Raw genomic sequence first — 25,722 nt, forward strand, 5'->3', positions numbered from 1 at the left:
TGATATGCTTCAGAGATAGCTAACAAATAATAATATTTAATGCCTCATGCATGAATCAAAGTGGCCAGTGACCGAATTGGCATCATCCCCTTTGAGAAGTAAATAAGGTGCAATCACTTGAAACGGAAGGAAGACTTAATTAATTGTCTTTGAATTGAATTGAATATATAACATTAATTATTGAATGTTTCAAAGATATCCTACTTCTATGTATGCAATAGTTCATTTACCAATATTACATTTTTAAATAAAATTTAAATTTTGTGGCGGATTAAACTTTGACTTTGACTTGATTATATGAAAGATATTCTTGAGAAACAAAAGAATATGTAACAATATCATTTAATAAAATAAGATAAAAATTTACATATAGTTGTATATTTTTATATAAAATTAATAGTTTTTTTGTGACTATATAAAATTGATAGTTTAGAGTTGTTATATGATAATTTAGTCAAATCTGTTAAATCATCTAATAATTTTCAATTATTAATTTTACATAAAAATAACTACATTTGAGTTTTCACCATAAAATAAAGAGTAAATTAAAATCGCACCTTATTTTTGAATGCACCGACAAAAATAACATTTATTTCTTATAACAATAAAAATATCCTCAAAATATTATAAAATACAACTAAAATAATCAAAATAATATTATTTTTTTATAAATAAAAAACAAATTTTGTATTTGACAAAATTGGTTATACATTTGATCCAAAAATTTGTAAGAATATTTAGATAATTATTTAAAAATTATATTAAAAAAATTGGAGAAAAATTTAACTTCTAGAAAGTTTTTATTTTTTAAAATTATTTGTGGTCGTTGATTAAAAAATTGTAAATAAAATATACTTGACATAAAATTACTAAATTTTAAAGATAAAATTATGTTTTTAATTATGTTTGAAAAAAATAATTAAAATTTAATATTTAAACCACTTTTTGATAACGTATTTAATATTATATATTTTTATCAAATTTTAAAAAGAGTATATTTTTATGGTTAAGAAAAGTGTGGTAATTTTTATAAGCGTTTTAATAATTTGGAAGCAAAAGATTGGTGGTTTACCAATATTTTGGGCCGAATGCTTCATTTGATGGGCCTACAATACCAAATAAAAAACGGGTGAGCCCATAAAAATGAACCAAACAAGCCCAAATCCAAAGGCACCATTTTCTTACACGCGAAGTTATTATAATACTTTTCTTGTAATTTTTCTTCCTTTTGGTCCAAGGTTTTACCATTTCTTGATTTTCTTGAACCCTAGCAAAGTAGCAATTAGCAAAAGACATAGCCTTCAGCATCAGAAAACAGATTGAACCTCCTTCTTCTTCTTTGTGTTGGTGAAATCAAAATGGCTGGTGAATCTGATGTCTCTGAAAATGCACTTTCTTGTGCTAACTGTGGAAAACCCGCAAATCTTCAGTACTTAAACTCTTCTCTCTCTCTCTCTCTCTCTATATATATAATTTTACTGTGTACTTGTTCATATATTTTGCATGCACTTTTGAAAATTTAATCTTGTTTGGATTGAGGTATGCTGTTTTCGCATTGAATAACTTTTGATATATGCGGAAAGGCTTAGTTTTTGGGTTTGATCAAAGTGGATTTTTGAAGTTTTCAGCTGTAGCTGCTGTTGCTGATGACAGCATTGATTTTGGGTAGTTTTTGGATTATTAGAGTAGTTTGGGAAATTTTTTAGTGGTGCCTAATTTGTTATGTTTACTGTGGTATGATGTTGAAAAACTGTGGAAGGTAGAGTTTTTGATCAATTGGGTGGTGAAAGTTACAGATTTTTTTTTTTCAGTCTTGCAATTTGGTTTAGGAGGTTTGGGATGATCATGTTGTAACCAGATAGGGATGCCCTTATGCATAGATGTTTATGTAAAATTTGTAATTTTTATTGTATTTTATTTTATTTTTATTCTTTTTGCTCAGGTGTCCAAAGTGCATTGAATTGAAGCTTCCTCGTGAAGGTTCTGCTTTCTGGTCTGTGATTTTTTTTTCCATTTTTGTCAATGATTTGATGTCCATTTTATTATCCACTAAATATCTGTGCACAATTATAAAATGATATGAAGACTAAAACCAAGTATAGAGTTGGAATCTTTATGGACTATTTTGCATAGGTAACACCACGTGATACAATATGAGTATGAGTTACAAAATTTTACAAAAAATAGGCTATGAGTGTGAGAAGGAAAAGTAATTAAATTATAAAATAAACATAATTTTTTAGCAAAATCATATCAAATGATATGAGGTAAAACTATATCGATTATCAATGGTTTAGGTACAAGGTTTTGACTTTTTTCAGGAATAGTTTGTAGTTAGATATATGTTGTTTTTGTTACAATAGTAATATTTAGAGTTAGACGAATGAGTACACAAGTATCAAACGAGTTTACAGATACAGCAACCATTTAGGAGGGCCATGCTTTAGAGCTTATAGGTTACATTTACAAAGTACAATGGTTGCATCACATAAAACTTTACTAATTGATGTATCGATGTCCTTTTTATATTGTTCATATTGGAGCCTATTTTGATATCTCTTGACAGCTCCCAGGATTGTTTCAAGTCTTCGTGGAGCTCGCACAAGTCGGTGCATGTGAAGGCGAAGCTATCCTCACCTGGCATGGGCACTCCAGGTGAGCAGGACTCGAGCTCACCTGGTGAAAGTTGGTTATACTGCTTGAAGAGAGGGCAGTCACGAACTCCAAAGATGCCTCACTTTGATTGGACTGGGTAATTTCTAGGACACTGAATCGCTTCATATTGTGGAATGTATGCATCTTAATTTAATGATGATTGATCAGAAACTTATGTTCATTGTTACTTATTTGCAAGGATATGATGCTGTTTAAGCATTTTTCAAATCCTTTTTTTTGTTTTTCCCATGTTCACCTTCTTTTTCATTTTTCTTATGTATTTTTGGCATTGTAGATGTATGCAGCAGTTTACAGCTAACATACATTTTCTTTTCAGCACTTTATCTTATGTTTGTAATGAACTCAATTTTTGTTGAAAGCAAAATTTCATTTATGCTTTTGTAAGGACGTTGCGGCCATATCCCATATCTGTTAAACGCATTGTTCCAGCTAATATTGATAAACCAGACTGGGCAGATGATGTGAGTTACCTGAGTTCTTCCTATTTAATTTCTTGCATTTTTTTATTTGACTCATTTTACTACAGTTTATGTGATAGCCAATAATTTGATAGCAGGGTTTATTTGTTTCTAAATTGTTCCTATCTTCTATTTCCAGGGAATTCCCAAAATTGAGCCTAATAGTGACTTCCAGCATACTGTTGAGGTGGGTAGTTTTTTAGTTTTTCATGTAGGAAATCAATGTAGGATAAAGTTGGAGATTATTTATATTTTTCTATTTAGTCTCTCTTCTAACTGATTTTAATATGTAGATTAAATCTCCAGATCTAATTGCGAAAATGAGAGAAACATGTCGGGTAAATTCTTCAAGTTTTCTATGGCATTTAGTTTTCATAGATTTTTGTGGTACTGGAGTTTTATTTGGCCCCTCTGCTATCTTATTTATTCTTGATCATATTAATTTGTAGATTGCAAGGGAGGTTTTGGATGCGGCTGCTCGTATTGTTCGGCCTGGTGTGACAACTGATGAGATTGACAAAGTTGTTCACGACACAACTATTGCTGCAGGTATTACTTTTGTTTGCCAAGTTCCATTTTCAAAATCTTCTGTTACTGTTATTACTTATTATTATAGGCATTATAATCACATGCTCTAGAGACACTTTTTCATTTATTGATGTTGTTGCTATTGCCAACTACACTAAATAATTAGCGTTGATGGATGTTTTCCACCGATTTTCCACTTATGCAGGAGGATATCCATCACCTCTCAATTATCATTTCTTCCCTAAATCTTGCTGCACGTAGGTATTTTCCTTCTGTTCATATTCTATTCTTCTCAGATTGACCCAGGTATTTGTTAACCATGAAATCTGCTCTGTTTAACAGGTCAGTTAATGAAGTAATCTGTCATGGAATTCCTGATGCAAGGTAGACTGTTCTGTGATTTTCTCTTATTTATCCTTTTTACAGTTTTTCTTTGTTACCACTTACCAGTACCGGATTGTAGTAATAGATCTTCTGACGTCTGCCTTCATTTTAACATAAACGTCACTATCACTTTTTTGATAATGTATCTGGATACATTGAAATGTCAATGTATCTGGATACACATATACATTGATTTTTTCAATGTACCGGAAAAAAGGTCAAAAGTAACATTTGTTTTGAAAGAGTTTATTATAATCCAATGGAAAATATTTCTCTTGAAATGCCGTATCGGTAATTTACAAGTAGTGCAGGTGTAGCTATTTTGACAATTATTTCAACTTGAGAATTTCTTTTGATAATGTCATTTTACAGGAAGCTTGAAGATGGAGACATTGTAAATATTGATGTCACTGTGTACTATAAAGGTGTACATGGTGAGTGGATTAATGTATATTGATATATGTGTACACTATTGAGTTGAAGTTTATACATGACACTTGTCTTTCTGTGTTGAGTTAATGCAGGTGATCTCAACGAAACGTACTTCGTGGGAAATGTTGATGAAGACTCTCAGAAGCTGGTCAAATGCACATATGAGTGCCTTGAAAAGGCAATAGCTATTGGTATATTACCAGTGTATTTCTACTCAAGTTTGATCATCTCCATTTAGAACGTAATTGAATTTTTAAAAGTATTATAGGTGCCTTGGATTCCATTGTTTTTATGTTTTGACATGTACCTCGAAGCTTCATTGTCAATTCATACACTAACTGTAAATTCAGTTCAATGATAAATTTCAGTTAAAGTCAGAACTCAGAAGGATATGTTTTAATGAATGATATCAAATAATATCATATTAGCTGCTTATTGATATTTAGTGAGTAATATATATATATATATTCTGATTCTTCCTTTTCTATCAATTTCAGTAAAACCCGGAGTACGATTCCGGGAAATTGGTGAAGTTATCAACCGTCATGCAACTATGTCAGGCTTTTCAGTGGTATTGCATTCTGTTCCTTTACAATTAATTTTCTTTCTTGCACAACAGATTTGTTTACTAGTTTGTTAGTTACTGATATTCTCCCTTGCCCCTCTAGGTAAAATCATACTGTGGTCATGGAATTGGAGAGCTCTTTCATTGTGCACCAAACATTCCTCATTATGGAAGTATCCTTTTCATGGTTTAAATGCACTGCAAGAAAAAAGTGATTTAACAAAAGCTGTTTTTTAACACTGCATGTCTTGGTTTCTAGCTTCTCCCCCTATCCCTCCAATTTGTTTGTTAAAAACTAACCATGATTGCAATGAAATCAAATGCAGTGAACCTTAACCACTTGCAGGAAATAAAGCAGTTGGTATTATGAAGGCTGGACAAACCTTCACAATTGAACCAATGATCAACGCAGGTATGTTTCTAAAAGGTTTAAGTTGATTACTTACATGGATACACGTCATATTTCTGATTTGGTTTTTTCATTAGGTATCTGGCGTGATCGAATGTGGCCAGATGGATGGACTGCTGTCACCGCAGATGGTAAACGAAGTGCTCAATTTGAGCACACTCTTTTGGTAAGTGCATCTTTCTTTAGTCCTGGATTCTAATGATAGATGCATATAAAAGCCACACAGTTTGAGTATTTTTGTTCTTTTCCACCCTGAAAGAAAATGGTCTTACAAGTGCTGGAAGTGACCAACTGAAAAAAAAAAAATCTTCATTGTTTCAAATTTTGGGTAAATTACATTGATTTCTCCATACCTTTTGATTTATTATGCTTAAAAGTGATCTAAGGAAGTCATTGTCCCTTTTCGCAAAATACATGAACATACCGAGTATCATCGAATCCCTAGGGGAGATAGTGTATACTTTACAAATGAACAAATATATGTGCAGTATTGTCTAACCTTAGGGGAAGTTAATGTAATTTATCATTAATGCCCAGTTTGGGTAAATAACTTAAATAAGTTCTTTTAGAAAAGGAGCTTAAAACATAAGGACTTTTAATAAAAGCAGCTTATAAATAAGTTATTTTGTGTTTGGTTTTTTAGTTATAAAAGTACTTATTTTAAAGTTGTAGCGTTTGGATAAATAACGCAAAAGATAAATTTTTTTATAAAAGAGAATGAATATTAAAATAACCATGATAACAAATATTTTCCAATATTGAATGTTGATTTTACATAACCTAATCACTAATATTGTGTATGATATGGTAGGTGAAAATAAAAAATAAATATAAAATGTGTGTCAATGTATATTTTATTGCTGTTTTTTATTTTTTATTTTTACTCCTATTAGAACTCTCTTCTCTTCTATTGAGGTCAAGAACTTGTTATAATTAACTATGAAAATAATAATAAGCTATAAAATTACATATGAAAAAAATAAAATTAAAACTGAAATTTCATACCACACTTGAATACAAATTTAATAATAAAAAATAGTGATAAAATGATAAAAAAAATACTTAGAAGGAATATATGCAGTAAGTTGTTCAGATGTAATATTGTCGGAAAATGTGGTGGAGGATCAATACTTCCATCAGATGTTTCATTACGTAAAAATGGTGAGACTTGGAACATTGCGTGAGAACGATGGTGGAAGGTCAGTGCTTCTAGCAGACCTTGTGTGAAAATGGTGACGAAGGGTCAGTATTTTTCATAGAGTCAAGAAGGAAAGCATATTTTTTTTGTTTTAAAATTAATTTTTTTTAAGTAAGTGGTAGAATGACTTCTCGAGAAGCAAGAAGTCATATTTCTACTTCTTCAAAAAGCTGCAAATTAACTTTTCGAGAAGTTAAAAGCTTTTTTTAAAATAGTGCCAAACACATAGATTGTGACTTTTTATAATCCAAAAGTTAAAAAAAGTAGCTTCTGCTACTTGGGCTCTAAATTTTTAAAGAAATTTTCTAGAAAGACAATAGCAGTTCCTTTCTCTTTGTACTTACCTCCTTCGAAGATTTACATGACCTTGACTAAATCTTTGCAAACTCTTATATGGTATTGGATATCAGAGTACACAATACAATGATATGTTAGTGCTTTAAATCCATGGCCACTTATCTATAATTTGTTATGTTGGTGAATTTATGGCTTTATGGTACTTTTGTATCATATTTCCTAAGTACCTTAGGCTATGTATTTTGTAGTTAAATTAACCATTTTTTAACCCTTTTTTTTTTCAGGTGACAGACACTGGTGTTGAGGTCCTAACAGGGAGGTTGCAGACATCACCCAATGTTTTTCCATGGTTGAAATCATGAAATTTGTGGCAGTTTTCTGAAAAAAAAAATACATAGAATGAATAGAACATTAGACAACATTTCATTGCCCTTTCACTTCTTGCCTCTTTGGTGGATCATGTTTTGTAACTCATCATAAAGTTCAACATAGATTGAATTCTTCGAAACCCCTTTGTGACAATATAATGTTTGTTTTGTATAATTAAATGTTAGTCATTTTTAATAATCTTGTCCTATGTTCTTTTCTTCAGCTTATTTGTTGTAATCAACAAAATAATTAGATCATAAGTAGTCTTAATAAATAATATATTCTACTGCATGATTCATGTTATTTAATTTTTGGTGGTATTTGTATCAAGTCCACAAGTAATATATTTTTCAGCTTATTTAATTCATGTTATTTATTGTTTTGTATAATCAAGACAATAAAAATAAACAGATATGTAGTGATCAATATACATATAACAGTAATTGTGCTTTGTTTCTTTTTCTTATAAAAAGAAATGATTAGTTGAAAAAAATAATGAAAAATTAATTTCAATCAGAAATTATTTTATTTGTTTATTTCTTTCAAAAATGCTAAAAACTTGGAAGTTGAATCTCTCTCCTCCCTTCTAAGACTGAAGTTCATATATCATTTGAAGCAGTTTTTCTCAGAGGAAAGCCTTTGACTTGATTCCAACAAAGCCTATTCAAATGTACAACAAACATGCTATTACATAACATATCTCTGACAATAAAATAAAATAATATATCAAAATTTTCAGAAAGTTGGATCATTAACATTAATCACAAATTTTGGCTTAGTAACATAAATGCTTCATCAATTCAAAGTATAGGGCTTCAAATTCTAACTTGTGTCTTTATTCCTTTAATTTCAATTTTTTGCTGCCTTTGTCTTAAATCTTACATTAAGAATCATCCTCCTTCGTTTTAGGTTATAGAATTATTTTCCTTTTATTTATATATTTTGTCACTTTTGCTTAGTTTACTTCTTCAATCTTCTTCCACGTGACTTCAGCTGGCTTTGCCAATTAAGAGAGTCTCAGTCAACGGATCAAAAAACTATTACCAATAAGGAAGGAAAATAATAATAATTAAAAGAAAAATGCAATTGAATAACAAAATACAATAAAAAATCACTTCTTTTTAATACAAAATAAATAACTATGAATAACATTATTCATCCAAATTACACTTGATTATTAAAAGATAATAACTACCCACCCAAAGAAAAAACATGTACCTTAATTATAATAGATCAATCTAAATACATACATGAACAAATTAACAAAGGGTGGTTAATTACTTAATTAAAGCTAATTAAGCTAGCTTTAATTTTGATGATCCCTTTTTAATAATAATTTCAAGGCTTGGTGTTCCTTGTTGCTGCTTCCATGTACTTATGAATGAAGGCTAATGCATTGCTAGTAACTTGTGCAACATTCATGGCCTTACCCCTAATTGAAGCTGTTCTCTTACTCATTCTATGGCCAGGGAATGCATAAACACAACTACTAGCATCTGTTAAGGCAGTGCTAACCCATGTCTCAACATTGTTAATATGCCACAAGAAATCATCATTTATTGTTGATCTACTTTTGTTGTTCATCCTTCTTAGCTCCTTGATTGATTGACTAAGTTGGTCAACACTATCACTTAGTTGATTCACACAATCTTGAATTGTTTGGTACTCCCTTCTCTTCTTTCTGTCGTTATTGTTATTGTTATTGTTGTTGAGGTTGTTAATCGCGTCGAGTTCCTTGGAAACTCCCACCAAGAAGTTCTTTGTGTGGATTGCCCTAGCAAGGCTAATTGACAAGGCAACATGTGCTAAGTGTTGTGGACCGTCGATTTCATTGGTGCTGGCGAATTTCGAAAGGGAACGGATACATAGTTCACGGTAGAGAGTGCCATTGCAAGAGGACTCTATGTATGATAATGTTTGGGATTTAGGCCTTGACAATGTTGGATCAACTTTACCAAGGGTTGGGAAGAAAAGAGAGAGGAAAATTGTGACTAGAAATGTGATATTGAAAGGTGACATTTTTTTAGGATTTGGGCAATTGAAGATTGAAGATTGATGAGACTTTTTTTAAATTGTGATGATAGAAGAAGAGAATTGAAGTTCTCAAAATGCTTTGATTTGAGTTTGGGAAAATGGGAATGAGTTTGGTGATTATATAGAGTGTTCAAATCACTATCACATGATAAGTTGCATGTTACGTGATTTTATGTCCACTATGCATGCAATGAGTTGCGCTAAGGAAGAACAATAGGGCATATATTATAAAATTTTAATAGCAATTGGTCGGTCAAAATAATAGACATAATTAAAATTGAAGATTAGCATTACCGTTTGTTATTCAATTAAGCATTATTACATTACATTATTATTGTCATTACATGTGCAATTAATAGTTAATTCAAGTCAAAGGTATTCTCACTCTATGTAATCAAAGAAAAAACCTATACCTAGTGCAACCCTATGTGGAAGAAGGTTGTTTAATTGTTTCTCCTTATTTGACCAAGGTTGCCACAAGTCTTTTAAATTTTGTAGTTGTATTCGTGAATATATAATTGTTGTGATTATGAGTATTATATATTGGTGGACTCTATAGTTGTTATTATTGGAATGGTTACTATAATTATACAATTTTAATCACACTTAAAAAATATTATTAAAATTAAAATGATATTTTTTATATTTTAATAATATATTTAGTTTAATTTTAATATATTAATAATATAAATATTTTATATAATTATTTAATTATATTTTTTTTAAATAATAATTATTTACACAATCACACGATCAATGTAAAAAATAACTATTTTTAGTGATATAGTATTATATAATTAGAGATAAAAATTATTTTATATTAATAGTTTATCAAAATTAAAGTTATATTATTTATTTTTATTTTTTAACTTTAAAATGGTTCTCAAATAATAAAAAAAAATATTTTAGTTTTAGTAACATAATAATAATATGGATCATAGCATGTACCATGTATATATTATGTATATTATTGTAGCAATGATTGCGATGTAAAATTGATAAAAACTCAGGTACAGTCAACTTCACGTGAAGTTGATAATTAAAAGTTATTAGATAAAAATTTAGTCAAATCAATCAAATCATTTAACAGCTCTCAATTATCAACTTCATGTGAAGTTGACTACATCTGAGTTTTTACTTATAAGATTTGTGTTTACAACTAAATTATTATTAGTCTATATATATTATGACACGTTGCAACTTGATGCGATGCGTTATGATTTTGACGCAAACCTCAATTGTTGTATGGCTAATTAAGGTTGCAAACCACAATTTAAAATCATGGTAAAATTAACTAGTATATGTAATATGAAGTATTCATCAATTAGACAATTATGGCTCAAAACTTATAATAAATTAGTGTCGCCCGGTTTAAAGGGTTAATTAGACCTTGACCTTATCACCTTAATATAAAAATAAATTCCGACTAATTAAGTGCGGAGTTAAAAAAGGGATGCAATGCTTAGGAAGGAAAAGAGCATGAAAGTGACTTGAATAATTAGGAATAATTTAATAAGATATTGTTAATGATAATGTAGGCTGAAGCATGGTGCAACATGGAGCTTTTTAGGCGATACCAACGGATTTATGTCTCAAAAATTATTACAACACACATGCGTGTAGCTAATTAATTGGTTGGCAAAATAATAATACCAACACCGCCAACAAGATTAGAAGATTACAGGTAGGCGTAATTTTCTTTAATTAAACAATATTATGTTTAATTAATTATTATTGGTTGCTGGATTTTGCAAGTGGAGTGAGACAGTAAGATATTGTAATGTTACAGCAACAACAAATACTATATAATCCAATTCAATCGAAGTTTCTTAACTATGATATATTAAAAACTTGCAATTTACATTTAATAATTATGATTCAATATAAACCCCCTTAATTTTACTATCATAAAATAGAAAAAATCAAGGACAAGTAAGTTCTTGAAGAATTGAATAATTTTGTGATGGATTTATAAATTCTTAAAAAAAAAAAAAACAAGTACCAAGTATGTTTTTGAGAAAATTTTGTAATGGACTTATAGAATATAGATTATTAAGAAAATAAAATTGCTAAGTGAATCCTCAAAGAATTGTAACATTGAACTGAAGACTTATAATTCTTTATAATTTTTCAAGAACTTACTTGGTACATTTGTTTTTCTTAAAGGCGTATAAATCCAACACAATAATCTTAATACTTTTTTTTCTTCTTAAAAACATATAAATTGATTGCAAAACTCACCCTGAAATAAAAATCTAACATTTTTTACCTAACTCGTGACTTGGGAAGGAAGAAAGCAACATATTGAAATTTGAAAACCATGGGCTCTGGTTCAATCACTTGGAAATCACAACTGAGATTTTAAATTTTATCTTGTTTTCTTGTCTTTGAAACTTGTCTGTTATTCTATAAGTTAAGTACCTGAAAGACATTATAAACAAGAAAAATTAAAATTATAAGGTGTTATTTTCTTTATTAATAGGTGGAAAATATTTGAACGTCTTTATTAATAGGTGGAAAATATTTGAACGTCTAAGTAATTGTACTTGGATGTTAAAGATGTTAATTAGACATTAATTTTTAGATGCTTAAATAAAATCATTTCTAGATATTAATGTGACTAAAGGACTATTTGGTGTACAAGTATTTTGCATAGAATTTTAAGACATGATTTGCATTTAAATGGTGTAATATTAATGTAGACCGTTTAACTTAATAATAATGGCTGATTTTAAGGTTTGAATCCGTGATTTTAAGCTGTGTTTGTTTACAGGTATAAGTCACTAAAATAAGGATATAAAGGAACAAAATTATGTTTGGTATATGAGATAAATATAGAAACATTATATTTAGAGATATTAAATTAATGTATGGTTTTTTCCTTAATACAGAGATACTAACAAAAAAAAAATATTTGTTATTTTTTTAATTATTCTCATTAATTTTTTATAATTATATTTTTTATCACTATATTTGTTTTTCAAATTTTTTGTATGAAAAAAAAAAGTAAATTAAACTTTCACAATTTATTTTAGTTTATCACCAAATAAAATACAAAAACACTAATTTTTTTATCTCTGTCCTTCATAACTTGTTCTTAATGAATTGTGTTTTCATAACCAAATATAGCTTTAGAGTCACATGAAGACAACTCAATCGTTACTCTAAGCTCTTTTTTATAGATAATAATTTGATTTAATAATTTATTGAATTATTACTTGGCTAACTGTGGTTGAAGAATTCTGATTACCAATCCACTGATTGTTGTATTAACGAAAAATAAAAATTAAAAAAAGTGGAGATATGAAAGGACCGAGGAGAATGAAGCCTCTTGGAGAAGGTTGTTGTTCTTAAAGTGGACAGCCAAATATTTCAGGAAATTACATTTATATTTTTGTGAAGTTGTTAGTAGACAATTAGAAATATTCAAATTAGAATAAAATAAATAAATAAATATGTATGAAGAGTGAATTCGAAAATAAAAATAAAATAGCCTACATACAATTATGTTTGAAGAGATTCTCACTCATACAACACTTGATTTGATAGAGCTTTAAGATATGCCCCATCTTCAAATTAATTGCTAATTCTACAAGAAATTTCTAAAATTCGCTATTCAATTATTTTCAATCTGAGTTACAAAAGATAAAATCCCTTATTTATATCTTAATTCTCCATCTTTTTTTTTTTTTATATTCTCCATTTCTCCTAGCTAATCCTTTATTAGTTGCTTAATGGGCCTAATACTAATAAAGCTTGAGCATTTTGTGTTTGGTCGGAATTAGTCATGTCAACAAATACCCAATTACCAAAAATTATATATATATATACACACACATATATAATGACTCCCACATTTTTTCAACTAAATAATTAACTACCAAAATAATAAAACTTATTAAAACAAAATAATTAAATATATAATAGACTAATACTCAAATTTAATTACAATAATATAATATTTTTTTATAATTTATCAAATACATATTTTATATTTCTATGTTAATTGATAAGTATATATAGCATGGTTGTTTATTTGTTTATTTTTTTTTTTCATTTTAGCCTTGTCTCACCATAAGTTCCACATGTCCCTTCCCACCAAAAGTCCAAAGCCAATGATACTCCAAAATATAATGTAAAGTGGAAAACTTGTATATACCTTACAATCCCCTTCCTACAAACACTACAATTTTGAGTGCAACATGTTTCCACGATACAACAAGGCACTTGACAATAAACAAGGATAATTAAGAACATGGCTATCAAACTCGAGAGTTTATCTAAATCCATCAAGTTTAGGTAGGCTTGAACCGAAAAACTCAAACTCATAAGCTCGTAAAAGCTTACTCGTACGACGAGTTTAGCTTGAGAGTTTGACAACCTTGATTACGAGACTCAATTAACCTCAACAACAACTAAAGGGGATCTTAACAGTTACAGACACAACATTATCTTACAGGTTAAGGAAAAGTGAAGTCCAAATAAACCACATAGAAACATATGAATCTTCTGAAAGGTTTGCCCTGCCAAATTTAGGATCATTCAGCAACTTTCATACCAGATAGATAGACTTTGCTCTGAATCACGCTTCCACCAATCCAGAATCCAGGCATAACCATCAAACCAACCTTCGGTTTTTCATCGTTGTCTTCCATTATCAGATTCTTGACCACGCTTTCCATGTAAACATCGGAGAACTCGCTCCCACCTTTAACCTGAAAGACCTTGACATTCGGCTCGAAAGAATAGGCCAGTCTGTGCAAAAGCCAAATTGACTTTGCCAATTTTAGAAAAGCTTGGTAAAATGGAGTCCTTGGGTGCCCTCCACCCATTACGTAATTTCGTTGATCTAAATTTCCAAAGAATGATGCTTCCATCTTTGGATGAACCACCACAAGGTATTTGCTCCTGCAAAATTTCCCAAAAATGGAATCTGGATTTTGTCCTAGCATGTCTAAGGGATCCATCTCCCTTAAAGCAAGAAATTGGTGGAAGAAGCTCTCTTTGGTGACCGTAATATTTTCTGAATTGACAGAGAAGCTTTCTTGCTCAAAGCCGCTGAACATTCTTTGGCATATGTAAGACTCGAAGGCATATTTCTTGTGAGCTCTCTTTGCATAAACGACATCAGGTTCTATTGAGTTTGCAGCTGCATCAAGGTCCCACCCAGCAGCTTTCATCATGTTGATCAAAGGTTTAGAAAAATCGTGAATGGCTTTCGCGGCTGCATCCACGGAAGAGGTAAAGAGATCTGGAGTTAGATCAACAGGGAAAAATCCATTTTCATTCTCTGATTCCTTGGTTGACAAACCTCTAAGCTTCAGATTTTTCTCTAGTTTGGCTCTTTTCTGGCTAGCTTCCTCAATCTGCTGCTGTAATTGATGGATCTCTGAATCTTTATTCTGGATTTCAGACTGGAATTTCTTCACCATGACCTCATAGGTTTTCAGGAGGCTCTGCTGTTCTTGAATTTCTGCGGCTAAACGGGAGTCTTGGGGAGAAACACACACCGGTTTTGGGTTGTTTTCCCTGTAGAAATGCTTGAGCTCAGACAAAGTTTTCAGCTCGCTGATAACAAGTTTGTCGGCATTTTGGATTTTATCAGGGTCATAGGGGGTATGAGCGGATTGCAGCTGGATATAAGCCGACTTCAGGGAAGAGATATTTGTAAAGATTTTAGAGATAAGGGTTTCCATAGCTTCTGGATTCTGATTCATGGCCTCTTCCATTGGTTGAGGGTGGACCTTCTGACTGTTGCTCTCGCGTAATTGAGTGTCTTTCGCTCCAGTGGGTAGCATAGCTAACACCAACAAAGGGGCAGTTTAACAAAGCTTGCAGTCAACAGAATCAAAATTAAGACACAACCTGCAAGCTTCCGAAGAAGTTCAATCGAGGAGATAAGTGCAAAAAATTATTTATTTTTCACATTTCACAAATAAAGTGCTTAAGCTCGACAAGAATATAAATAGATTAAATTGAACTTATTTCATGTCAGATGCTGTTTCTCGCAAGGGGAACTTTTCTGCCGAGTAGTGTTAACTCTTAAGGTATTTTACAAGTTAAATATTTTTCAATTTCAAATAAAATATATACAAAAATATGCATGGAAAGTAAGGCACCATAAGAAAGTGGCAATATGATGAAGATGTAAACATAGAAAGCGAGTAATTATTCAATCATTCGGGAAGTGTAAGTAATATAACAACTCATGAATACAAAAAATAAGTGAATTCCATTCTGCCAATCACAAGCCCAATGTTTATTGATTTAATCTTCTAATTCCATCTAAGGCTCCAAGTCACTCTTTTCTCTAAGTCACTTTCTTTCCGGATACAAAATCAATACCTAGAAAACACCACAAGTCTACAAGCATTCTGTCCACTCTTTACCTAGTGTCTCCGGAACTGATTTCTAATTCCTCTTATGATTTATCTTAAAAGGTAAAACCAAATAGTATGTAATGGCTCATGATAGTTAGTTCTCAGAATATAAAATAGTGACCGATTAAAACAACCTAGTAAACAAAGGTACTCGATTTCAGTTAAATCACCTCAGGGATCATGGATATTAATTTGTTACATAAGGAAAGCTCACCAGATCATGTCTCTCCTTCACCTAACTACAAAGTGGCAACTACAACCTGTACATCAAATTTGCTATGATGTGATCCCAACAAATCTGGAATCTCTTCTATATTGAGTCTAGGAAACCGCAACAAGAATATCAGAATAATCCAGTCTTTAATCTAACATCTAATTATGCAGTTAATATTACTACAAATACAATAGAGATTGCTATATATGCAAAAATACAAGGGTGACCCATGAGCCAAAAAGGTTGATCAGTCAGAAAAGTTCAGGTGTTCCACGACATCAAATTGTGAATGTTCAAAGTACTCAAAATATCATATTAATACACTTCGTAAAACGCAAAAATAAGAAATAACTCAAAATTAGGTATAGAAAAGAAAAATGTGGGAGTGAGATTTTTCTACCTAGAAAGACTGCATTTCAGGAAGAGAATGCATCCAGCAAGCATAACATCCTTGAACCTAAAAAGCTGAAAAAAAATAAAAAAGTTAAGGCATAATATGAGAAGAAATAGCTGCAATTATTGCTTTGTACACTCAACTCCAAATTCCGAATCAAAATTCAACAGATATTTTGCATTAATCTGGTTTCAGAAAACACAACCCAAAATCTCAATCAATAGAAAGGGATGATTTTTATTATAAAGAAATGATGGGCAGCATAAAAAAAACAATCTTAATGTAGCGAATTCATAAACACACACACACACACACACACAGAGAGAGAGAGAGAGAGAGAGAGAGAGAGAGAGAGAGAGATCTGTGGTTACCTTTGGTGGGAGAATGGAAGAGTGTGTGAAGAGCAAGTTGGAGGTGGGGTGTTCGAGTTGGGAGGAGGTGACAACATCAGAGGAATCAAAACCCTATACCAACCATACGGAAATTCGAAGCAACTTGTCGTTTTATGTTTTCTTATTACACTCTTTTATTTCATTTTTATTTTCTTCCTCTTAAGCACCCTATTCTAAGCAGGGTTAATAATATTTTTTTTTTCCCGAAAGGATGGTTCACGTTTCAAGTTCATATAAAGAAATGAAACTTTTTTTAAATATTTCTAAAAATACCGGTCGTTTTAACAGATGATTTTAATTTATATATATATATATATATGATCATTAAAATTAATAGTTAAAATTATTGGAATAATGATATTTTTGAAATATCTAATTTTTTTAAAAAAAATTAGCTAATAAGTATTTTAAATTTTAAAATGTTAGTTAAGGTTTTAAATATAAAATAAATTTTATATTAGAAAATTAAATTTTCAAGTTTTCAAAGTATTTATGGAATAAAAAATAAAAAGTTTAAAATAGAGTTTTGCTTAAATTAGTTTATGAAATTCAATAAATTTATGTGTTTATTTTCATGAAAAACTTAAAAGATAATTTATTTAATAAAAACTTTTCGGTCTTTAAACAAGTTTTTTTATTAAGATTATTTAATGATAATCATTTTTTTTTAAATTGATAAATATATTACAAAAATATTTAAAATTAATTTTTTGTCTTTTCAATAAAAAAAACTTTATATATTAAGAATCTTAAGAGCAAAACTCAAATTTTTTAATTATTTTTAAAATTTTATCGAATGTCTTTATTTGCAAAATCATTTATATTATTTAGTGATAGAAATGGAAGAATACAGAGAAAAGAGATATTGACGAGAGATTTGAATTGAAAATTGAAATAGAATAACTATCGTGCTATTTTTCAGTTCTTTACAATAGAATCATAACCTTCTATTTATGCAGCAGAATTGGTTAGAAGACCTTATCTGTAGAAAGTTAACAACCTCTAACTAAATCAGTTATAGCTAACTAACAGTTGCTCATATCTTCAATATCCCCTCTCAAACTTGAAGATATTCTTGCAGTAATTTTAAGTTTATCTTTACACTTGTTAAAAGGTTTTGCTGATAGGAATTTAGTAAAAATGTCAGCCACTTGATCCACTACACTAATATGAACAACACTTAGCTGATTCTGATTTATTCTTTCTCTAACAAAATATAAATCTAACTCAAAGTGTTTAGTTTTGCTGTGCAAAATGGGATTAGCTGCCAGCAAAACTACACTCATGTTATCGCAATATAGAGTGAAAACAGTGTCAACTTGGATGTTAAGTTCCTTGAGAATATTTTGAAGCCAAACTATTTGGGAATCTGCTTCGACTAGTCCCCTATACTCAGCTTCTGTGTTGGATCTGCTGATAAAGGGCTGTTTCCAGCTACACCAAGATACCAGGTTTGCACCAAGATAAAGTCCATAACCATAAGTGAATTTTCTGTCATCAACATCTGATCCCCAATCTGAATCACAAAAAGCATAAATTCTTAAGTCAGTGCTGGAATTAAACAAAAGACCTTGTTCTATGATCCTAGCAAGATACCGTAACAATCTCTTCACAGATTTCCAATGATTAATCAAAGGTCTTTGCATATATTGACTTAATTTGTTAACACAATAAGAGATTTCTGGCCTTGTTAAGGTAGCATATTGTAGAGACCCTATAACAGATCTATATAATGTTGCATCATCAAAGATATCATTTTCTTCTTTAAATAGTTTAACACTTGCGATCATAGGAGTTGGAACTCCTTTCAATTCTGCCATGCCAACTTTCTTCAATAGGTCAAAGATGTATTTTGTTTGGATAAAATGATAAGTTCCCGAATCAATCTTACATGCTTCTATTCCAAGAAAATAACTAAATTTACCTAGATTTTTTAAGAAAAAAATATTGTGAAGCTAGTCTATAGTATTTTGAATGGCGATTGTATTATTCCTAGTAATAAGTTTATCATCTACATATACTAGAATATATATATATATATATATATATATATATATATATATAGTGATAGTAGGATCATACTTGACAAATAAAGAGTGATCTGACCTAGTTTTGATGAACCAAATGAAGTTAAAGTAGATTAACAAACCATGTTCTTGGGACTTGTTTTAAGCTATACAAGAATTTTTTCAATCCACAAACCTGTCCAATATCACCTTGAGAAAATCCTAGAAGTTGTTTCATAAATACCACTTCATTTAAATTTCTATTAAAAAATTCATTATTGAAATCGAACTACCGAATCTGTCAATGATACTTTAACGCAATGGTGAGAACAATTCTTATGGATGAAGGTTTGATTACAGGGGGCAAAACCTGTTCATAATCAACCCCTTCAACTTGGTGATTACCCTTTACAACCAATCTAGCTTTATACTTAGCAATATCTCCAGTTGATTTTCTTTTAATAGCATAAATTCACCTGGTACCGATCACCTTGGCAGTAGGGGGAGGAGTTTCTAAACTCCATGTTTGATTCTTATATAAAGCTTGCAGCTCCTCCAACATGGCTTGATGCCAATAAGGTGACTGTAAAGCCTGTGCAGTGGTGATAGAAACATTATTATAAAGATCAAGATTGGAAGAAGTAGTAGATGAGAATAGTTTTGGTTTTGCAATACCAGAATTGGATCCGGTTTGCGTTGAGTGAGTATTAGTTGAAATTTTTTATTTTGGAGAATTCCAAATTGTATTTCTAACCCTGAAATAGGGACACTATCTGAGTGGTGTTGAGCTGTATTGGCTTTAGAGGGATGAATTAGCTCATTTGGTTTTTGGTTAAAAGCTTGCTTAGGTGATGATGCATCTAAGGAAGAGTGAGGAAGATGGTCAGAATTAGAACTAGATAGAACTGGTTGGTAGGATAAATGAAGAGTAGAACTAGACTCATTATTAAAATGTGAATTTGAAGAAGTATGAGTTATAATAGACAGTACCAAGGATGTATGAGGAAATTGTTGCTTAGGCAAAGCAAGAGGTGAGGATGGAAAAAGAATAGAATATGAAAACTTAGATTCATTAAATATAACATGACGAGTAATAATATTTTTTTCAGTTTTAGTGAGACATTTATATCTCTTATGATTAGGAGCATAACCTAAGAAGATGGATAATTGAGATTTGTAGTCAAATTTATTAGTAGAATATGGTTTAAGACAAGGATAGCAAGCACACCCAAAGATTCTAAGAAAATAATAGTCTGGTTTATGAGGTGAAGGAGTTCATAAAGAGTGATATTTTGAGTATTTGGAGAGGGTAGTCTATTGATGATATAGGTTGCCAAAAGGCAGGCATCGTCCCAATGTATCAAAGGAAGAGAATCTCTTGCAAGCATTGCAAGACCAGTTCCAACAATGTGACGATGCTTCCTTTCGGCCCGTCCATTTTGTTAATGAGTGTATGGACAAGAGAAATGATGAGTGATACCGTGAGTAGCAAAAAATTTAGTGATTTGTGTAGATAGGTATTCACGATCATGGTTAGTTTGTAAAGCTTTAATCTTTAGACTTGTGTGAATTTCAAGATTAGCTTTGAATTGTAAAAAAGTATGAAATGCCTGAGATTTAGAATGAAGAATATAAACACATGTATATCTAGTAAAAGCATCAACAAATGAGATATAATAATTGAATCCATGATATGAAGTAATAAGAACAGGTCCATAAATTTGAATACACCATTTCAAGAGGAGCATTAAAGTTAAATTTATCTAGAGAAAAAAGAAGAAGGTGCATTTTTGCCATACAACAGAATTCACAAACATGAGAAGTGGCTTTATTTGATTGAACATTCAAATTACAATGTCTCATTACATTTAGAATAGTATTTGTGCCATAGTGGGCAAGTCCATCATGCCACAATTCATGAGTTCAAATTAGCATGAAAAACCTTATGATAAAAGATGTCAATTTGCATTAAATTCTTATCAGCATTGTCAGATTTAGTTTGAGTAACAGCCACTCTATCAAAATGATAAATGCGATTCTTAAGAATTCCTTAAAGAAGAATCTCCTTTGTAATATGGGATTTAACACAACAGTAGTTAGCATGAAACCCAAAGAAACACTTGTTATCAAGCAGAAACTTTTGTTTTGTATCAAGATTAATAAGATATGAGTGACCATATTGAGTAATACTACTACCTGTATCATTACCTAGCATAATCTGTTCAGAATCATTGTAATCAGATGAGCAAACTAGATTGTTTGGATCAGATGTAACATGATGATTGGCACCTGTATCAGGAAGCCAGGAAGAATCTGACAAGGCGGAAGGAGTTGCAAGATAAGCACGAGGAGCATGAAATAATGATGGATGTAGAAGAGCCAAAGGTGTATTTATTTGCTGATTTGTGGAATTTTAAGAAGAATGATGAAAGTTGTGATCGAAGCGATGGAAGCAAGAAAAGGCCACATGTCCAAGTCTCCTACATACTTGACACTGAGGCCTAGAGTCCAAAGAAGAGTATCTGCCACAGCGAGAAAATCTACCACCCCTTCCACGAAGTCCATAGAAATTTGCTCTTGAAAGTGGTCTTGCATACGGAAGAGTTGTTTGTGTGTAATTGGCAGAAACTAATCCAAAATCAGGTTTTCAAAAACGATCGAACATATATTCATGAGCTAGAAGGAGGGATTCAGCTTCTATTAGAGAAATTTACTCAATGTTTGTCATTACAATAGAGATATACAATGCATAATCCTCAGACAAGTCTTCAGTAATGGCGGTAATATGATCATCAAGGGAGAGGAATATAACCACTTGCTTCTAGAGAATCCATAATCTTTCTTATCTTGACGAGATATTCAATAGCAGAAGTTCCACCTTTCCTAATTGACTTAAGTTCAAATTTTAATTGTTTTCTTGATTTTTGAAGTTTAAGAGAAATAATATTGAATTTTTGCCCAAACCTGGTATGCAAACGCACAATCTAAAATCCTGTTCTTGAAACTATCATCAATTGATGAAAGAAGCCAGGTCGTGAGGTAGTGATCTTTAGTCTTCCATTTCTTGTAGGATTCTGATTCTGTTCCTGCAATTCGAGCTACTTTGTTATCAAATTTAGTTGGAATTTTTTCTGGATTAAGATGATCCACCAATTCATTAGTATCGATGACATGAAGAGCCAAGTGCTGCCAGGTCTTGAAAGAGTTTTCATTGAGTTTATCTATCATAGGTGCAGAAAAAGTAGTTGAATTTGTAGAAGAATGTGAAAAAGAAAAGTGTAGGATAATTGCTGCTTATGATACCATGATAGAAATGGAAGAATACAGAGAAGAGAGAGATTGGCGAGAGATTTGAATTGAAAATTGAAATAGAATAACTATTGTGCTATTTTTAGTTCTTTTACAACAGAATCATAACCTTCTATTTATGCAGCAGAGTTGGTTAGAGGACCTTGTCTCTAAAAAGCTAACAACCTCTAACTAAATCAGTTATAGCTAACTAATAGTTTGACAAACTGTTGCTCATATGTCCAATACTTAGAGCTAGTGAAGGTTATTAGAAAATGCCACAAATTAACATATAAATGCAGTTTGATTAATTAATATGCTAGTGAGTTTAACCATCCAAAAACAAAAAGAAAGAGTTATGTCAAAGACAAGAAGCTAAGGTTCATACAGTTATAAAACTTAGGGGGTAAAACCTTTTTTCATTAATTCTATGCATCGCTCTCATTTTGGTGATCACTTTTTAATGAGTTTTGTATATAAATAAGTATTTGTTGAGTTAAACTTTAACGTGGATTCTGAAATTTACATACTATACTAATTTAATTCTTGATTTATCGATTATATTGTTTGTATTTTTAAATTTGTAAAAAATTGCACCTAATTGATCACTCATCCTATTTCCAGTTAATTAGTCTGTCGTCAGCTAGTAATATAGCATTGATATGATAAATGAGTGTCATATTGTACACCATAAAAGGACGTAGTATGGTTTTTTGGCGATAAAATGCATTGAAACGACGTCGTTTGAAAATTTAAAGAATTAAACCCCCAACGTTGCTAATCACTTCATCTTCTTCTTCTTCTTTTGAACTCAAACATTCAGCACTATAAAATCTTCGTGCCTATAACTGTTACCTAAGGTTTGAACGGTGAAATTATCTGACTTGGTAGAATTTGCTCACACTCTGATCTTTGTCCGCAATCATATTCGTTGAGCGAGGAAAGGAAAAAGAGTTCTTTGCGAAACACTGAGGTAAGTCTGTACTGGATTAAAAAAAAAGTTACAGTCTTTCTATTTAGGTATACATCATTGTGTGTATTTGGTCAAAATTTTGTGTAGGTTGATAAAAAATTTTTTACTATTCATTATCTAGTCGGGTTTATGTGTGTTTTGTGGGTAATAGAGAAATTTTTTTATGTTCTGTTTTCACATAGGAAAGATGGATATTTTCTTCAATGCAATTTTATTTTGAATTGGTTGATGGCTATTTCTGAAATTTTTGTTTGTGTGTGAGGAGTTAAGCCTCAATGTAGTCCCTGAAATTGCACTCAAGCCTCATAGTATTCCCTGAACTTAAAAATTATCCATATTCATCCCTGAAGTTGCACTCCGGGACTCAGACTTGTCCTTCCGGCACATTTTGTCTACCTGGCGCTACCGGAAAGCTGAGTTGGCATCTGTCATGACACGTGGGCATTATAGAAACGACGCCGTATTGGCTATGGCGCCAAAATGACATGAAACGATGTTGTTTCACGCTGAAAGCCTCCCTCCCTTAACATTACACTAACGTATTGTCTCCCCCCTCTCAAAACACAAAACAAACACAACACAAACTGAGGTTTCATCTTCCCCGATACACTCACCAAAGGTGTCTATGTAATTGCATTAACAGCACCGATTTCAGTGGAAAACTGAGGCTCTGGAGCATCGCTTTTATCATCTCCTTCATACACAGAGTTATGAAGGTTGGTTTCTCTGAAACAGGTAAGCCAAAAATGAAAAAACATATGTGATTTCTCTATTTTTTTATATTGTTGTTAATTTAATATTCACAAAAGTTCAGTCTGTTTTTTTCGATTGTAATCTATGGGTATGAATGCATCTGTTTTGTGCTCTATGCTAGGGTTTGATCAGAACTAGGTTTCTTAGTGGTTTGGCCAACAAAGTTATAGACCGGGAGTGTTTCTTGTGTTTTGTTGACATGAAAACTTGTTCTTTATGTGTTAGGGTTTACTGCAGTTAGTTGTGGATTTTCGAAATTGTTAATGTGTTTCAGGACAATGACTATGATCAATGAAACTTTTTTTCCTTTAAATTGTAGATGGGTGATCCATTGATTACCATCATATTTCACCATGGAGGGTCGTTTATCACAGAGGCTAATGGAATTATGTCTTACAACGGTGGAGAGATTTGTGAGTTACCGGACGTTGATACAGATACACTGGATGTATTTTTCTTCCGAGACTATCACAAGAATATTAGGTATGACAAAGTTAGTCAAACTTGGTGGCTGGTGCCTAATAAGCCTTTGCAAACTGGTTTAAGAGCAATAACAGATGATAAGGAGCTCATGGAGATGTGTTACCTGGCTCAGGAGAACAAGGGGGTTATTCATGTGTACTACGAACATGGAGTATCTGAACCTGTGTATATTGAGGAAGCAGAACCAATGGCATCTAAAGGCAAGGAGCTAATGGTGATATCAACCATTTTTCCCACCCCAAACCCCACCACCAATGCCACAACCGAACCAATTCTCACCACAACACCATGCACTCCAACTTTTGAACCAAAAAAGCCTACTGATACAACAAAACCAAAGGAGCCACCTTCTTTAGTTTCTGCTGGTAACCGAAACATACCAGAAAAAATTCTCCCCAACTGACTGCAAGTCTTGGATCTAAACCCAATCCACCACCAAAACAATGGTCCAACCCAGTAAAACCAAGCCCAAAATCCCACAAAAAAATGGCCCAACCCACTGCAATTTCTAAACCATGATTGAAAGTGAAATAAACTAAGAAGGCTGTACTAAAGAGAGGCTGTAAGAATGTAAAAATAGCAGTAGCATATGGAAGGAGGCCACTGACAAGAGCTGCTACTACTGGAAATATTACAAGAACAATTCGTAAGGAAAAACAGCCCAAAACAGCCTTTGTTGCTTTGTCTAGCTCAAATGAATCCTCAGACAGCCATGACAGTGATGATAGTGCAGAGGATGAACCGCATAGGCCTAGTGTTGATGAGGTGTCCAGTGAAGAAGAGTTGCCTCTGGATAGATTAGCAGCAAAGACTAATGTGAAACTGAGAACTAGGACAGACAAGAAACCTACAAAACTAAAGAAGGCTGTTATGGTTGAAGATGATGGTCCTGTTTGTGCAGACTCAGATTCTGAGGATGATAAAATTATTTTTGGACCAATTCCTAAGTTTGGATCATCAGTTGCTCCTTATCATGATGTGCAGGATGAAGCTTATAATGATTCTGATGGTGGAGACTCATGGCACTCGGAAGAAATGAAGACTCCTCCGAACTCTGAGGATGAGTTGGAGGAAGTTTATTTAGATGACGTCTTCCCTACATTCAGAGAAGGAGGGAGGTTTGGAGAGCTTAGGCTTGAGGTTGAAATGACATTCACTACAAAGATGGAGTTCAAAGAGGCTGTGCGTGAGTACTGTATACTAGAGGGTAGAAGGATTTGGTTTAAGAAGAATGATAACGTGAGGATGAGAGCTGTGTGTAAGGATAAGAGCTGTGGCTGACTTGTGTATGCTTCTAATAATACTGAGAACAATTGCTGGCAGATCAAGACATTTGTGGATGACCACACCTGTGCAAGAGAGACAAAAAACAGACTAGCTAATAGGAAGTGGCTAGCCTGCAAATTAGTGAAGAAGCTAAGAAAATATCCGAATCTGATACACTCCGAGACTGCACAATATTTTAAAACAAAATATGATTTGGATCTAA

At 31.8% G+C, this 25,722-nt stretch overlaps 3 protein-coding genes across 5 annotated transcripts; 1 reads left to right on the forward strand and 2 right to left on the reverse strand.

Moving 5' to 3' along the window:
- Positions 1-1,231: 1,231 nt before the first annotated feature.
- LOC130962204 (methionine aminopeptidase 1A-like) lies at positions 1,232-7,607 on the forward strand. The gene is made up of 16 exons (XM_057888345.1): positions 1,232-1,429; positions 1,943-1,993; positions 2,567-2,752; positions 3,062-3,137; positions 3,274-3,321; positions 3,428-3,472; positions 3,584-3,683; positions 3,868-3,919; positions 4,005-4,046; positions 4,419-4,480; positions 4,571-4,669; positions 4,976-5,049; positions 5,147-5,216; positions 5,390-5,455; positions 5,530-5,618; positions 7,232-7,607. Exons 1-16 carry the CDS (start codon positions 1,359-1,361, stop codon positions 7,307-7,309), a joined length of 1,209 nt encoding a protein of 402 aa, XP_057744328.1. The 5' UTR covers positions 1,232-1,358; the 3' UTR covers positions 7,310-7,607.
- An 873-nt stretch (positions 7,608-8,480) lies between these two features.
- Positions 8,481-9,418, reverse strand: LOC130962205 (pectinesterase inhibitor 9-like). Its single transcript, XM_057888346.1, has one exon. It carries the CDS (start codon positions 9,333-9,335, stop codon positions 8,655-8,657), a length of 681 nt encoding a protein of 226 aa, XP_057744329.1. The 5' UTR covers positions 9,336-9,418; the 3' UTR covers positions 8,481-8,654.
- A 4,192-nt stretch (positions 9,419-13,610) lies between these two features.
- Positions 13,611-16,921, reverse strand: LOC130962203 (protein GRAVITROPIC IN THE LIGHT 1-like). 3 transcript variants are annotated; one of them, XM_057888344.1, is made up of 3 exons: positions 16,710-16,921; positions 16,345-16,409; positions 13,611-15,150 (listed from the first exon to the last, which is right to left on the reverse strand). In XM_057888344.1, exon 3 carries the CDS (start codon positions 15,146-15,148, stop codon positions 13,889-13,891), a length of 1,260 nt encoding a protein of 419 aa, XP_057744327.1. In that variant the 5' UTR covers positions 15,149-15,150; positions 16,345-16,409; positions 16,710-16,921; the 3' UTR covers positions 13,611-13,888. The 3 variants fall into 3 exon arrangements, with proteins under 3 accessions (XP_057744327.1, XP_057744326.1, XP_057744325.1); XM_057888343.1 differs by having other exon boundaries at positions 13,611-15,215; XM_057888342.1 differs by having other exon boundaries at positions 13,611-15,222.
- Positions 16,922-25,722: the final 8,801 nt, after the last annotated feature.

This window comes from Arachis stenosperma, chromosome 2, assembly GCF_014773155.1.
Source record: "Arachis stenosperma cultivar V10309 chromosome 2, arast.V10309.gnm1.PFL2, whole genome shotgun sequence".
Classification (NCBI taxonomy): domain Eukaryota; kingdom Viridiplantae; phylum Streptophyta; class Magnoliopsida; order Fabales; family Fabaceae; genus Arachis; species Arachis stenosperma.

Excerpts from the sequence above, each read along its gene's own strand:
- LOC130962204 (XM_057888345.1), top strand. The coding sequence starts at position 1,359 with ATGGCTGGTGAATCTGATGTCTCTGAAAATGCACTTTCTTGTGCTAAC. Across the intron at positions 3,920-4,004 it reads TTCCCTAAATCTTGCTGCAC|GTCAGTTAATGAAGTAATCT; the intron begins GTAGGTATTTTC and ends TCTGTTTAACAG. Across the intron at positions 5,050-5,146 it reads CTATGTCAGGCTTTTCAGTG|GTAAAATCATACTGTGGTCA; the intron begins GTATTGCATTCT and ends TTGCCCCTCTAG.
- LOC130962205 (XM_057888346.1), bottom strand. The coding sequence starts at position 9,335 with ATGTCACCTTTCAATATCACATTTCTAGTCACAATTTTCCTCTCTCTT.
- LOC130962203 (XM_057888344.1), bottom strand. The coding sequence starts at position 15,148 with ATGCTACCCACTGGAGCGAAAGACACTCAATTACGCGAGAGCAACAGT.